Raw genomic sequence first — 17,363 nt, forward strand, 5'->3', positions numbered from 1 at the left:
GTGGAAAAAATAGTTCTTGGGGTATCCTAGAAAGAATGCCAAGAGATGGAGTTGGGAAAGGATATTCTAAACCTGCACAGAGGCTAGTATGAAATGAGCCTTAAAAACGTTTTAGCTTTGTTGGAGCTATATCATAAAATCCTAATCAATAGACAGTAAAAAAAATCAATAAAAATCAATAAAGGTTTTTGGGCATAAGTGGAAGGTTTACTTTGGTTCCCTCTCCCTTCCTGCCTCCCTTTTCCCCTTTCCTTCCCCCTCTCCCTCTTCCTTTCTCCTTGTTTCTCTTCCTTCCCCTTACTACTTCCCTTCTCTTTCTACCCCTTCCAATCTTGTTGATTTTATCAGCTCCCATGAGCTTAATTGTTACTCTTTAAAGATAACTCCCATATCTAATCCTCATATCTCTCGAGCTCTACCTTGCATCACAAATAGCCTATTGGACATTTCTCCCTGTTTATCCCATATTCATCTCAAGGTCAACATACCCAAAACAGAATTCATCATCTTCCTCCCTTCTAACCCCTCCTCTCCTCGTAGTTTCTGTATTAAAATTGAAAATATCATCATCATTACTCATCCAGGTTAACATTTAATAAGCCTTGACCCTAATCTATATCCTTTCCCATATGCAATCAGTCATCAAGTTTGTCACTTCTCCCTTCCCAATATGTCTCACATATGTCTCCTTCCTTTCACCTAATGTCCATTCTAGATCAAGACCATTATCACCTCTCAACTAGGCTGTTCAAATAATTCCCTAGTTGGTCTCCCTGGCCAGTCTTCTTTTTCTGTAGTTAATCTTCTAGTCAGCTCCCAGATTCATATTCCTAAAATATATCTGACCATATCACTTCCATCTGCTTAAGAAGCTACAGTGGTTTCCCCCTTTTCACTAAGAATAAAATACAAATTTATTAATTTGGCATTTAAAGCCTTTCAAAACTAACTCCAACTTAACTTTTAGGTTGATTTCATATTACTGCTTCTCATATACTCATATACTCAAGCCAGACTGCCCTTGTTGGTACCACATATAATATCCCTTTTCTTTCCTTTGCACAGGCCCTTCTCCTGACTTGCACTTTTAAAATCTTTTTAGGATCCAATTCAATTGCCCTGTTGTCCTACACAAAATCTTTTCTGAACTTTAGATGTCAATAGCCTTAGGTTTCTTCCAAATTACTTTGTATATTTGTATTACCTTGTCTGTGTAGATAATGTATCCCTCTTTCTGATTTCTGTCCTTGAACCCCAGCACCTAGTATATTTATTTGCACACAGTAGGCGCTTAATTTTTAAAAATTCAGTTAGAGGTACTGAGGTTCTAGAATTGGAGAATACCTCAGCTAGACATCAGTTTAGGTTAAAATCCCTTACAACTTGGTATAAGGGAGTATCAGAGGGTAAGTCTGGAAATAGCAAAATAGATTGGGCAAAATTGTTAAAAAATCTTGACTTGTAGAATAAAGTTTAAACTTGATCTTATAATGGAGTCATTGAAAGGTTTTCGTCAGGAAAGGGATATGATCAAAACTTTTACTGACTTTAATTCTTTGGCAGTCAGTTTCCAGGTATTTGTGGGAAGGAGTTGAGCAATAATTTCCTCCATTTAATCTTTGATAGAAATTGCTAGTAGTGCAGCAATTCTGGGCACATCGTTTAATCCTGTTTGCCTCAGTTTACGCCTCTAAAATAAGCTGGAGAAGGCAATAACTAACCACTCTAGTAAATTTGCCAAGAAAACTCCAAATGAAGTCACAGAGACATAGGACACAACTGAAATTGACTAAACAACTACAAATGGACTGGTAATCGGGAATTCATTTTCTAGTCATATCTGCATTAATCGAACAGTGTGACCTAACAGCAGGCACTTTAGTTCCCTGGCCATCATAAGAGTCTCAGACATAAGATAGGGGAAAGATGAGATCTCTTACAATCTCATTGAGCTTTGATGCTCTATCTGGGAGTTCCCAGAATCACAGTTCTAATAGCTCTAATATTCTGTGATTTGAATCTGTTGCTATAAATAGTGGTAAAAAGAAGAAAGGGGACAAAGCAATCGAACTATTACAAGTTACTTCAAAGAAAAACCAAGTTATGCAGATATTATATATCTAAACTACTGTTTATGTGCTGTTATTATTTTTTTCCGATATATATTTTTTTCCTTCCTGTTGCCTTTTTTCCCTCATTTAAAATAGTTGCTCAACTTTTTCTAGCTTTAAACTCTTTGATTATTTTTCTCGTTTGACTATTAAAATGTGTTTACCCATTTTTATCATTTGCATTTTTGGTAATACCAATGAATTATTAATGTAATCCATTAATTTTATAATATAAATAGTTGTTAATAATAGCTAACAGTACTAGTTATTCACGAAAACACAACACTGTTTTACAAGGTACTTTTCCTTACACTAACCCTCTAATGAAAGTAGTCCAAGTGCTACTTTCTCTGAAACACTTTTAAAAATTAGAGAAGGAAGTATGGGAGAGGAAGCAAACACGTTGAGTAAGCATCAGTATTATCCTATTAAATTTTCATATATACTTTAAAATAAAATAAGCTATACAAACTAGATAACTAGAGTTATCCCCTCCCAAAAAAATGAGTTTCCCCTCTCCTCCCTCCCAAAAAAGAATATGGTGACTGAAGTCACGTTAACTGATTTACCTATAGTCTCATCATAGTTAGTTTTGGTGTATTGTACCCAGGTCTTCTAGTGCCAAATCCTGGCTCTTTATATTAAACCAAGACATCTCCTTGCTCAGAATTCTAGTTAACTTCACATGTTCATCCATTTCCAATTCTTTATTGTTGCATCTGATTCCTTCTAACGTCTTATTTGATTCCCTTGGTAATTGTCAGCCATGCTTGCAGAACTACCATTACTTTTAAATTTTCCTTAAATTCCTTCTGATAAGAAAAGATAACAGTCACAGGAATTTGATAATTATTATCCTTACCTCCTCAGCCATTTTTTGTCTTAACACTAACCTTTCTTATCACAAAATGAAAATGGAGAATTTGTTGAAATTCTAAAAAAGTAATTGCTATTTTGGAAGTCAAGTGTAGTATGACCTGAACAAATTCACTGAGTTTAATTATCACTTAATGTCCTTAGTAATCTTTAGTTTCCCTCATATAGAGGAATAGCTGGCTTTCTCTGAAAAAAAAGAGGAGATTGATTTGAATCCAACAGCCTCAGTTAGTTTTCAAGAATTATAATGATAATAATAGGGAAAATGAGAAAAGAATAAGCATTTTTATACATAACACCTTTTTCAATTATCTTATATGATCATCACAACTATGTGAAGTAAGTACTTTTATTTCCCCCTTTTATAGTTGAGAAAACTGGGGTAAACAGAGGTTAAATAACTTGCCTAGATCACATAGCTCATAATTAGCTTTGGCCAGATTTGAACTCAGATCATTCTGACTACAGGCCCAGCACTTTGGGCACTGTGTTTCCTTGCTACCCTACATTTATAATGAATGTAGCATTTTAAGTAGCATAATGCTTTATAGAAATCACCTCAATAATCCTGTGAGGTGTTATCATGAAACTTGGGATATAGAGATAGTAAAATCCAAATCTGTTTTTGAAACAAGATTATTAAGATGCAACCAAGGCCATCTGATATTGTTTCTTTGAAATATGGCCTCAACTCTTTGGGGCACCATTTCTTATTTTTCAATCCATTTCCATTTCTTTTGTATCACCCTCACTATTTGTTTCCTTTTCTATTTCCTTTGATAACCCAATTTTCTGTTTATCTTTTCTAAATCACATAAATATATTATCTATGCCTTCCTAGTATATTTCAGATTATTGATCATCCTATAATAACAGAAGGTAACATTTATGTAGTATTTTAAGGTTTCACATGTGCTTTACATTTATTATTTCATTTGGTAATTACAATAGTTTTATGAGATAGGTGTTACTATTATTCCTTATTTACAGGTGAGGAAAATTCAACTAATAGAAGCTTGTTGACTTGCTTGGGGTCACAGAACTAGTGTCTGAGGCAGGATTTGGACTCAGATCTTTCTGACTCCAAGTCTAGGCCTCCACCCACTTAATTGCATCTTAACAGCATATCTGAATTTGAAAATACTATAATGCATTTAAAATGATCTGTGTAAAGCTTCAGTTCTGGAAAATAGTTCATTTTGCAAATGAAACATTTGGAGCAATGAGACCATTATTTAAAAAAAAAAAAAACCAAACCAAAAACTTAATTTAGAACTTAAAGATAAATGAATACAAAAATATTTAAATTAATATTTTAAACTAGCTTTTGACTTTGTAAGTTTTAAAATAGTGCAAACTCTAAAACTTTTTTCCACTGCAAAAATATTTTATTTCTTTTGATCTATAAACTTGACTTTTTGAAGGGATCATTTTTATCATCACAGAATAATTTAATTGCTTTATTGTAAATTATACATCAAAATTTTTCTTATTTATGCATTCCCATTTGACAGTTTAGAATTTGGGAAGTTCATTTTCAAATAGGTCATATTTTACTATGAGTCAATACATGTATGCACTAGTTCTTTAAATCCATCTAATAGCAATATTCATTTTAGATATTTCTAATTCATGTCATATTTGTTTTTCTTTAATGATCATAGTCATTATTGCCCCATGAGCTAAAAATAACATGTACATTTTTTCTCCTTTTTTTCTTTTTTTTTGAGTAGGTGGGAAGGGGAGACTGAGTCTTCCTGTTTCACCGAGACTAGAAGTAGTGTGGTCGCTCACAGGCCCAAACCCTCAACTGGTGGTCATGGGAACTTTGATCTGTTCCATTTCCAACTTGATCGAGTTCCCCCCACCTTTAAATAATTCAGTGACTCCTATTCTCCTTCACCCTACCCTAAATCCCCTCTTCTGTGGTCCTCACCATATTGGTGAGACTTAAGTCTACATAGCATAATCTACTCCAGCTCAGAACTCCTAAGCTCAAGCTCACTCGCTTTAGTCTGAGGAGTGGCAGGATTTGTAGGCATTTGCCACAACCTCCAGCAAAATAGCAAACTACTAATAAGCCTCTTATTCTTTTTTCTTCTTTTTTCCATCATTTTTTTTTATTTCTTAGATATATCAGAATTTTTACTTCTGCTGTACACAAGATATACATTAAGTAAATTTTTTCTTGAGATTAATTCCAATACATGGCTCTCTTCAACAATGAGATGATTCAAACCAGTTCCAATCATTCAGTGATGAAGAGACCCAACCTCACCCGGAGAGAGGACTGTGGGAACTGAGTGTGCACCACAACATAGCATTTTCAATCTTTTTGTTGATGTTTGCTTGCATTTTGTTTTCTTTCTCAGGTTTTTTTTTTTTTTCCTTTTCTTGAGCCAATTTTTCTTGTGCAGCAAGATAACTGTATAAATATGTATACATATATTGGATTTAACATTTAACATAATACATGTTAAGTATTAGACTAATTGCCATCTAGGGGAGGGGATGGGGGAAGGAAGGAAAAATTTCAAACTAAGTTTTGCAAGAGTCAGTGTTGAAAAATTACTTATGCATATGTCTTGTAAATAAAAAGCTCTAATAACATTTTAAAAAGAGATTAATTTCAGTATTTTTGAGTTAAGAACAAATAAATAAAATTTCACATACAACCTCAATGCAAGGTTTTTAAAAGCCATTTTTTAAAAATATGGATGAATATTTTCAAAATGGTTATTTACAAGAATTTATAATTCTCACAATAAATTCCTTATTTTTTATTATTAAAGCTTTTTATTTTCAAAACATGCATAATTTTCAACATTCACCCTTGCGAAACCTTGTGTTCCAAATTTTTTCTGTCCCTTCTCCTCAACCCCTCAACAACCCCCTCAGACAGTAGATAATCCTATATATATATGTGTGTTCAACATGTGCAGTTCTATTATACATATTTCCACATTTATCATGTTGCAGAAGAAAAATCAGGAAAAAATGTAAATAAACAACAACAAAAAGATTAAAAATACTACTTTTGTGATCCACATACAGTTCTCACTGTCCTTTCTCTGAGTGCAGATGGCTCTCTTAATCACAAAACCATTGGAACTTGCCTGAATCATCTCATTATTGAAAAGAGCCACATCCATCAGAATGAATCATTATATAATCTTGCTAACAAGTCACTCTTAAAATTTTGCTTTTCATTATTATTTGTTTTCTTCCTTTTGTAACCTCCATTTTTATGTTTTATATTCCTCTACTACAAGTTCCTCCCTTCCCCCCCCACAATCTGATCAGTTTCTGAGAAAAATATTTCGAATTGGCTTATAGCCTGAATTTCTGTTTGGGAAACCATAAGGAAAATCAGTTTTTATGATGAAACAAAATATCCACCTCCTGAAAGAGAGATAATTGAATCAGAGTGCAAATTGAGACACACACACACACACACACACACACACACACACACACACACACATATATAAAATGTAGAGAAGGTGGGGGAGAGGGGAAAGAGGGAGAGAGAGCAGAGAGATTTTCTTTTTTTCCCCATGGAGGAGTTTATTTTGCTTGAGTATGTATTTCAGTAACTTGATTTTTCTTCTTTCTTTGAAGTGGGGTAAAGGGAAAAAGAGGAATATTTGGGTTAATTGGAAAAAATGAAATGTAATTTTAAAATAAAATAGTTAATTCTGGTTTAAAAAAAAGTTAATTGTATGAGAAGATAAGACTTTTATTTAGTGGCTATATCTGGACATTGCCTGCAATGAGTTGTAATTATGCACCCATGCAATTGGTGTTATTGGCATATGTTACATTTCTGACACAAATTTCAAATTCATTTGGTAACTTAGGCTCGTAACTAATACTTGCTTAGTTGTGTATGTATGTGTCTTAAAATTGTTTATATTTATATATATATTTCAGGCAGAAAGTTTTCAAGTGCAACATTAATATGTTGATTTGCTCAGGAAACCAAGATACATATCTTCAGAACCAACTCTAAAAGTTATTGACAGTTCAGCTTCAGATTATTTCTAAATTTGTTTTCTGGCTATACTTTTAACACTTGTCATTATTAGATACTTTGAAAATAGATTTCAGATTTTCATAAACACTGAACTTTGGATTTAGAGTTAGCATTCTGATTCTTGGTAGCATTCTCTTCTATGTGACTACTGAATCAGAATCTTCTTCATTAATTGTAATTTCAGTCACTACCATAAATAACAACAGAATTCTTATAAGGTGGAGAAAAATAACATGTTTTGCCTGAGGCCAGAGTTTGTCCATACCCAAATTTAAAACTGATTTAAACTGGCTTTTTTTAGTGACCTCGTCTCCTTAAAAAAAAAGTCTTGGTTCTGAGAAGATGACTAAGAATTATACTGTAGTATTTTCTATTAGTTATAAATGTCCATGTACATTTCATCATTGCTTTTTAGTGCTTTGGTGCTGAAATACTGATCATGATATCAAGCTTGTTAATACTGTCCATAATATTTTTTATAATTTCTGTTGTACTCTTGTCAATTAACTAGATCTAAGTCTTTCTGATACCCATTGATAGTTCAAGAAACATTAAGATTTTCTTGCATGTTTTTACCTTTTCATACTTTTTTCAAACCTGCTTTTCTTATTCTTTGTATAGCTGATGTGCAAAATGTGGTTTAAAATTTGTCTGTAATGTAGAGTAACACACTTTGTTATAAATTTATTTTCCATAAAATTAATGTTTTCTTGGATAAAATCGGCTTTTTTTTGTAAAGTCATTGTTTTTACCCCAGTTTTGTAATATGTGATTGTGAAAATATTTGTACTTCACATTTTTACAAGATATTTTTAATTGCTGATCTGCTTTTGCTAATGTTTATACTAAATTTTTTTGACCACATTGTTACCCCAAGTATTTTGTTGCTTCGTCAGTTTTAAGTGAAAAGCCTTTTTCTAATTATCTTATTTCAAGAATGATATATATGATTTCTTGCAAGCTTTATGGTTTAAAAACAATATATGTTTTGTAATGAAGTATTTAAAAAATGTGAAAAGGAGCAGGAAAAAATGTAGCTAGATGCATAGCATTACAAAGGAAAAACCTGGACAAGAAAAACTTAAAGGGCTGTATATTTAGGAGCATGTATTTCATATGACTCTATGAAGTTGAGAATTTCTGGTATCCCTCCCTATGGAATCTTTTTCATATTGCTGTATTTTTAAAGAAGTCATCTAATGGGAAGCTAGATGGTACAATAGATAGACCACTGGTTCTTGAGTCAGGAGGATCTGAGTTTAAATTTGGCCTCAGATACTGAATGCTTCCTAGCTGTATAACCCAGAGCATTTGCCTCATCATGTAATGATGATGAAAAAAAGTACAGGAGAAATTTAATATCCTTAAAATTTATAAGATTATTTATACAATTAGGTATGTCTTCCCTATAATTTCTTAAATTCAAGTACCTTGTGCCCATCACTCACCATATACTTTCCTCTGATTAGTCCTCTTAACTTTCTAAATGGGGAACTCTTAGGACATATATCAGGTGGCATCTTCATTGTGGTTAAGCTACATTAGCATTGATAGTGACTGTTGATCCTTGCCATGTCCAGCAGAACTATAGCCAATATTGTTAACTCTTTCACTGGACTATAGTTTTTTCTGTTCCAATAAATATTTTAATTCTAACTATAGTGAGTGAGTTTGAAGCTCTTGAAAATATTTTGTGCTTAATGCATATTATATTGGTGGCATAGTGGCAATTGTAGATAAATTGAAAACTAGTAGATCCATATATTAGAATTTCATGTTTGCTCAAATCTTACTTGGGTCATGAAGCTAAATTCACTGGATGAGTTCCAATACTGATCAGTAATAATAATTAATGTTAATAATATTAAATTGTTAAGGGACAATTCTGTGGAGGCTCTCAGACAATTGACCTGTCCCTTAACATTAAATAAATGATATTAAATAAATTCTAATTAAATAAGAAAGGGCAGAGTCTATTGTGACATGTTTTAAATTCTTATTTTTTATTCATCTTATTCATGTGAATAAGCTTTCAGGAGTTTACTTTGAACCTTTGAGATACATTTTTTAATTTTTTTTTCCTTCTCTTCCAAATTTTAAGAAGAAAAAATAAAAAAAAAATTCTTCTGTATAATGAAATTTAGTGGAATGAAGTTCAGAGGACTTTTAATCTTAATGGAAGAGCTAAAAATAGCAATGAGCATACATATGGGCATTGTTGTATTAATTAAAGAATAAGAGTTGAGGTTTTAGTAGAACCTTTACATAAATTTTTATAGTTTCTCTTTTTTTTTCCACTTGAGTCCCACATAAGCCCTTCAAGGTGTTATAAGCTGAATAAGTTTCAAGTCTGAAAGAGTAAAAAATAATCTATTAACCCAGTTACTAAGGCAATAATTGTCTGATTTGAGAACTTTAATTATTTTAATTTCTGTTCAACCATTTCCTTATTTCTCATAAGCACTGAAATACAACAGCTATTTTACTTGTATCAGCCTTTTAAAAAATCTTTATCTCATTGTGGTTGTTAATGAAGCCACTTTGTTGTGTTGTTCGTTCCTTTGGAAACCCAATTCTACCATTTTCATAGGAAGTGCATGAAAAGTGAAAAAACTGGACTTGGAAAGAAACCCCTGGGGCATACATAACAGAGAGAGAGAGAAAGGGAGGGAAGAAGGGGAGGAGAAAGAAAAGAGGAAGGAGAGCGAAGTGTTTAATTATTAAACAACTTACATCTTACAGAAACTTTTTTAAGGATATTCAATTGTAGAAAAATTGTACCCAAAAAAAGAAGCAATTTATTTTCTTAGTTTTTAATTTGTCATACTTTTTTGTCTTTTAAAAAACAAAGTTAATATATTTTGATTATTAGATATCGAAAATACTTTCAGGTAGGGCTATAATTAACATCATAGAAGGGAATATGTACAACTTTACTAATGTTGTATGTAAACAATTGTGCCATTCATCATAAAGGTTTAATTCTTTTTTTCTACAAGGTACAGAAGCTTGATATAGGATTAATTAGTGAATAAATTCAAAAACATTTATTAACCTTTACTATGTGTCTAGCTTTGTGTGAAATAATTTGTCGTCAAGGAATTTGCATTTTAATAGGGGAAGATAAAACCTACTTGGTGAGTGATAAAGCCAAGAATCCTTTGGCCTGGAAACTGCTTTGTTGCATCTAATACTAACAATGTCATTGGGTCGCAAAATTTCTGTCGAATTCAGAATCCTGGACTTTGGGGTGAAGTAATTGAATCACAAACTAGCTTTCTAGCTGTGTATCATGATTGTTTCTGATTAGTTTCTTTTCTGATATTATACATATGTGCTCCCAAGGACTTGGGTTTTGTGTATTTATAACAAATTACTTTTACTTTTAGGTATGATGAATGGATTAAGGCAGATAAGATAGTAAGACCTGCTGACAAAAATGTACCAAAAATAAAACATCGAAAGAAAATAAAGGTAAGCAAATACTTTTCCAAATTAATTCTGCTTTGCTGATAATTGTCGTACTTAAATCAGAGAAATTTTTGCCTTTCCTACCTTTTTTAATGATAGGTTTGTATCTCAGTCTTTGTGGACTTTGTGATATCTTGTAAAAATATTATTTCTTCTGCTAATTTTGTCACTTTATATGGTATTCTTCCTCTTTCCTTAACATTGCCCATTAGTGATTGGCCACTAAGAATATCCTCAGAGAGGTTCTTTCAACCACAGCGTAGTTGCTTTGAAATTAGATAAAATTATCCCTATTTACTTTAGTGTACAAATGTTAAAGAAAGACAAAAGTGACAGAGGAACATAAATTTATCTTTACCTGTATTACTGGTTCAGATTTTTGTTTTTTATAATAATCCATTATTTAGATTATGTTCAGAATTTACTATTTGGGACAATCTTAAAATAGAATGATTCTCTCGAGTTCTTTTAAAGTTTTAAGAAATTAGGTTAAATTATTAATATGACCATTATCTTTAAAAATAACTCTGGGTACCATTGTTATTGAATGTTATTGTTGCCTTAATTGTTTATAATTTCTTTTGAAACTTAATATTCAGTAGTAAGTACTTGGTCTCTCACTTTCAAGGTGAGATCTTTTTAATAACTTGCCTTTTAGGGTGTTAAACAATGCTTCAGTGACCTGAAATAGTAGAGGTATCTCCCAAATAAGATCATCTGCTTTTTTCTCAGTGTCAAATGAGTCGCAAGTTTTTTTGTTTTTTTGTTTTTCCCAGTATTTAGCAAACAAATATTTTGTAATTCTATCACAGGGTAATTGAGACTTTCAGATTTGAATCTTTGCTCCTATCCATCTTTATCCTTGCTATGTTAAGTGTAGAAACACTGCTATATAGTATCCTGATGTTAAGAATATATAAGAACTTTTGGAAGAATAATATGTCGATCCTTATAATCCAGTGTCCAATTTAATAGTTTACTCTGGATGTCATAAGATAGTAATTAATTAGTTGATCACAGGAGTCAGAAGCCAGTTTAATAGCTTACTTAGCACAAAATATCTTTGCTTTTAAAATTATACTAAAAAAAAAAAAAAGCAGTAAGTAGCCTTAGTCATTCTGTCTATTATTGGTAGTATTTAAAAGACTTTATAATAGGAAAAAAGACAAGGGCGTAGATAATCTGCATTCTTACCTTAAGTGCTAACTTTGTAGACTAAATAACAAGAATTAAGATTTTTTTTAATAAACACTGCAATGAGGAAACTACAAATTCCAGTTTTTATAGATTGCTTAGAAGAAGTAATACATTAAAACTAACTTCTAAAAAGTAATTTGAATTGATATTAATCTGACTCTCCTTATGTGATTGGAAATGATAAAATTCAAGTTTCCCATCTTTTTTTTCCCATATTTTATGAAACTACCAAACCCATGAAAGAACAGATTGCCAAAGACTGTTGTTGACAAGAAATTTTTTGTTTTAAAGTTTAACCATATTTTTTATTTTCTATATTTTTATGTTTTAAAAATTAAGTTATATTAGCAGTAGTCCAAAGTTTAAGATAATTTATAGCAAATTTAATTTTAAATAAAATAGGTCACAATTTGGTTAATAAATTTTTTTTCACCTAGAATAAAGTTGACAAAGAAAAAGAGAAAGATGAGAAATATTCTCCAAAAAACTGTAAGCTTCGCCGCCTATCAAAACCACCTTTTCCAGCGAATACACCACCTGAAATAGCATCTAAACTGGATACTGAAACCAAAAATTCTGAACAAGTTCAAGTTAAATCTGTAGAAATTACTTCTATCCTAAATGGACTTCAAGGTAAAAAATATATATATGTCCTGTTCAATTATATAATTTTGCTATAAGGTAATTTTGAGGGATTGTTCTAAATATATTTTCATCAAATATCATTTGAAATAAGTGAGCCATTGGCCAAGATTTAAATATGTTTTTGTTATAAAGAAATCAGATAGGATCAGGAAATTTTAATAAAATCCCAGCAGTGATACTGTACTTCTTCTAGTATCCAGTCATTTCTGAGATCATCCAGACCATTTTTGATTTGACATGACTTAGTAGTACAATGATTATATAAGTACTCTGGGATATACACAGTCTTGTGTTTGTGACTTCATTAAGTATCTGAAGCAGCCAAAAAAAAAAAAAAAGATTGAAATTTGACTTGTTTTTCTGACGAGGATATTTTAATTTTCTTTAAAATATTGTAGCTTTTTTCAAAACTAGAACTTTAGGGCAGGGAATTGGGCAGAAGTATGCAGAACCTGTAACTGCAAACAATATATTCAGTGTGTTTAGATTTATGAGTACATGGACAAAAAAAAAATAGAGGATCAAACAGCCTAGATGTGTTATGAACTTCTTTATTATAGAAATTCCCCATACTAATGAGATTTTCAAATCCATGAAAGTATAAAAAAGGATCATAATGATCTGGGATAATAATGACAATAATGGATGAAATTTAGAAAGCTCTTTCTTCTTAGAAAAGTTTTGAGTTACAAAGTACAGGTATCATCCTTATTTCATGAGGAAACTGATTGAGGATAATTGACTTGCCCAAGATCACACAGACATTAATTAGCAGCATTAGAATTTGAATCTATTTCTCCTGATTCCAGGTTCATTGCTCTTTCCATTCTATAGTTTTGTGATATATAAACATGTTTGGTACGTCTTTGATGGGCTAATATGTTGCTGTGTTTCTATATGACCCATGCCCCACTTGTTTTTTGAAATGTTTTTAGGTAATTTAGCATTTTTAATACCTAGAAAAGAGGGCACTTTAAATTGTGACGACCATGCTAGCACCCAGGACACCCCAGAATCAGCCAGAGTCAGGATAAACAAAAGTCCTTAGTCTTTATTTTTGGGCGTTAGGGGTAGAAGTGAACAGGATGGAAGTAGAATGTCTGCAACCACCTTCTTCCTCATCTACTGCAAAGAGTGACTCTGACTCCTCTTACTCCACCCCCTAGTCCCTCCTACAATCCTCTGTATGCACCAATCATTGAGCCAGCACAGAATAGTGGGAAGGACCATTTTCCAAGCATATGCCCATAGAGTATTTTTCAATCAGTAATTAGCCCTAAGTGCTTGAACAGACCGACTCAAGAGTTTCAGACCTCTACATAAATGAAAATAGTATAATTAAAAGAGCTGAAAAATGGATGTATGTTAAATTTAAGATGTTATATATCAACTAAAAATAAATTTAACTCTGAATTTTCTGGCAACTTAAATGAAAAAATTATATATTTATTATCTGATGAAAGAAAGCATTTGAATTCATCTGAAGAGAAATAGACTTTTCCCTGTTTCTTGTTTTAGGAGGAGTTATAACATGAATAATAATAAATTTATACAAGCTGTCCCAGAAATCTTAGTTTTAAGTTTCAGGTAGGCTGCATAAATGCTATAAATCTACTTAAAGGAACATTGAAAGATTAATTATTTAAAAATTTTAAATATTGATGTTTCTAATTAAAATCTTAGATTATATATTGCACTGTAACCTATTCAACATGTAAAGGATTGCTTGCCATCTGGGGGAGGGGGTGGAGGGAGGGAGGGGAAAAATCGGAACAGAAGTGAATGCAAGGGATAATGTTGTAAAAAATTACCCTGGCATGAGTTCTATCAATAAAAAGTTATTTTAAAAAATATTATATTGCACCAGTGATTGAAAGGATGATATTTGTAATTCTAGCCTTAAAATCATATAAAGAGTAAATTTTTTATACATATATGACACTATTGATATGACTCCACAAGAAAAAGGCTAATGGAAATAGATCAGGTTACTGAGATGGCCAAGGAACAGGATCTCCTCCAGTTTGAGAAAACATTATCCAGAAACTATTACACAAAACAATGTATAATGATGAGTCCCCCATCTTGTTAAAATTAAAATTTGTTATTTGGAATTCATAAAAGTAAATAAAATATAAAAGAAATTGAAGTTTTTAAAGCTTAAAACTGCATGGAAAATTTTGAGATATCTTTTCTATTTAGCTCTACATTTAATAATTACTTTCTTCACAATATCCAATGAGTCTGGTAGTATAACCATTTTATAAATGAGAAAATTGAGGTTTCTAAGAGAAATTAAGTGACTTGCCTAAATTAATAAAAAGTAATAAAACCAAACCTAAAACCCAGGTCATCTGACTGATAGCATTCATGAATCTTTACATAATGGATACTGGATAATGTTTCCAAATATAATTTTGCAAATGGTATGGAAACTTTTTTCAAATAATCTTAATTCACAAAAGGCATTTTTTAAGGGAAGTAACATAATACCATCCTTGTACAGAGCCGTCTGACTCACTTAATAAGTGCTTAGAAATAGACTGATGGTGAAGATATCCATTAGAATGTCTCTTTGAAATATCCAGTGCTCACTAGATTTGGGCATGTGGTACAATCCAGTCAATTCATGACTAAATTCTTTGAAACAGCCATATTGTATTGTTCATGAAAGAAGAGTCCATTTGCTTTCGCTACCAGATATACATAATGGAAATTGCTTTTCTTTGGTGAAAGCTTGTTGTATATTCTCATTCAAATAGAAGAACATTCTTTACATGTTGGTAGGTGTCTGTAGTGATTGAAGTTTTTCTCAAAATAGGTTTTGAATCTGTTTAAACACTAGACTGAGGTAACTCTGTAAATCATAGAAGAGACATTTTGTATATAAAAAATATTAAGTACAGTTGTTAGCAATTACCCACCATGATCATTCAAGAATATCAGTATGGGACTTTTAGTATAACATGTTTTGAGAGGAACTGCATCTTTACTGACTTGGCAGGATGAAGTAGCAAAATACACATTTAAGTAGTTAGCTAAATTGCACTAGCAGGTGGGGTTATTTTAGTAATTTTAAAGTAAATAATGTGGAAAATGTTTGCCAGATATACTGACTTTTAATTAATATAATGTTAAGCATTCTTTCTACTGAGAATTATCTATACATGCTGCTTCCACTTCCAACTACTCCTCAGCTATCTGGATTTGCTTCTCAAAACTCTACTGAAATTTTTTTCTCCAAAATCAACAGTGGTTTTTTAATCAACAATTCTAGTACTTTTTCTCAATCTTCAATTCTCTTTATGAGACCATACGACTGACTAGTCTTTCCCTGATATGCCTACCATCTGGTTCCTGGACACAGCTATCTTAAAATTCTCCTCCTTTCATTTTAGTCACTCCTTCTTACCCTATTGTTGGTTCCTTCTTTTTCCTCCTATCTCTTAATTGTTCTTTGCTTTCTTCTCCTCTTTCTCTGCCCTCTCATCATTCTCAACATCTATCTTGGGACTTCATTTGTCTCTTCTATGCCAATGAACCCTAAAACTATTTCTGGCCTTACCTTTACTCTCTTGAACTTATAGTTTAAATTTACATTTACCAGATAGATGTTACACACTACACAAAATAAATTGAATTTATAATCTTACCCAGAAAGCCTGCCTTTCCTTTTAACTTCCATTTGACTGTTGATAGCACCACAATTCTCCCCATTTCTCATACTTGAAAACTTGAATTCATTTGTGACATTTGTTTTTTCACTTCCTACATAAAATTGAGGACCCAATCCTTTTGATTCTATCCTATCTTTTATATCTGTCCACTCCTTTTACTCACACAGCCCACCACTCAGGTTTTTATTATTTAGCTCTTGCCTGAACTAATTACTGACAATCTAACTGGTTTTCCTGCTCTTCAGTATCTTCCCTATAGAAGGTGTACTTTACATCTCTATCAAAATTATTTTCCTAATAACATATACTTTGGCTCGTTACTCTCCTACTCAGTGCCTCCATAGCACCTATTAAATGTAATACAGACCCATTAGCCAAATTTTCTACCCCCTCCACAATCTGTCTCTAATCTTCTCTTCATATTCTCTCCTTCATGTAATCAGAGTTATTACCAAACTGGACTCCTTGCCATTCCCTAATCTCATAGTACACTCCCTTCCTGAGCTCATTCATTTATGCTTTTTTCCCCTTATGCTGGGAATATTTTCCTCATACATCTATCTGTTGAATTGCTTCTCTTCTTTTTAACCCCAAATTATGTGCTACCTCTGACATTTAAGTCTTTCTTTATCTCTTCCACCAAGAAATAACTTTTTTCCTCCATTCTTGACCCTCCTTTGTACTCATTATAATTTAACTTGTATTATAGTTGTGTGTATATATATGTCTTTTTTTCCTCCTACTGGATTGTAAACTCCTTGAAGCTAGTGACTTTCTTTTTTCATCTTTGTATCCCTAGTGTCTTGCACATAGCAGGTGCTTAATAAATGTTTGTTGACTTGAGTTTAATTTAATTAACCAACTGGTTCAGCTACTTTTTAAAGCTACTTCAGGTTCATGGTATTAAAATTCTGTCACCAGCACAGAAGAGGTGGCTTATCTTTCTTTTGCTTTCCCAAGAGACTATACATCCCATTCATCTGATAGTTATTTCAAGTTATTAAAATATAAAATAAAAAGGAGAGGGAATAGTATACAATGTTTATAATAGAAATTTCTTGTGATAAATATTTATGGCTGATGGTAATGTTATGATGCAGACTTTGAAAAAGCTTAGATACCTGGAATCAAATTAGGATTATAGTTTGAGCCAGAGATGGTGTCCCTGTCTGTGAAATCAAAATCTATTGAGAAATTAATGTATGCTTAGAAAGTGTTAAATTTTTTGTTAATGCCTTCTTGGTAAGACAAAACAAATTATAGCATTAATCAGATGTATGGAATAGTTCCTTTTTGTTCTTTGTGCCAAATATTGAGAAGAAAAAAAGCACAGAATTGTTTTGTTAAGTA

The 17,363-nt window shown here is 32.0% G+C and overlaps 1 protein-coding gene across 12 annotated transcripts in view; it reads left to right on the forward strand.

Moving 5' to 3' along the window:
• ARID4B (AT-rich interaction domain 4B) overlaps positions 1-17,363 on the forward strand; it is a 183,492-nt gene that overhangs the window by 144,617 nt on the left and 21,512 nt on the right. For all 12 annotated transcript variants that reach the window (XM_051993562.1, XM_051993563.1, XM_051993564.1 and 9 more), the window contains 2 exons: positions 10,413-10,497; positions 12,129-12,324. In XM_051993562.1, coding sequence (XP_051849522.1) covers positions 10,413-10,497; positions 12,129-12,324 — 281 coding nt within the window. The remainder of the gene's footprint in view (positions 1-10,412; positions 10,498-12,128; positions 12,325-17,363) is intronic.

The sequence above is a fragment of the Antechinus flavipes genome, chromosome 4 (assembly GCF_016432865.1).
Source record: "Antechinus flavipes isolate AdamAnt ecotype Samford, QLD, Australia chromosome 4, AdamAnt_v2, whole genome shotgun sequence".
Taxonomy (NCBI): domain Eukaryota; kingdom Metazoa; phylum Chordata; class Mammalia; order Dasyuromorphia; family Dasyuridae; genus Antechinus; species Antechinus flavipes.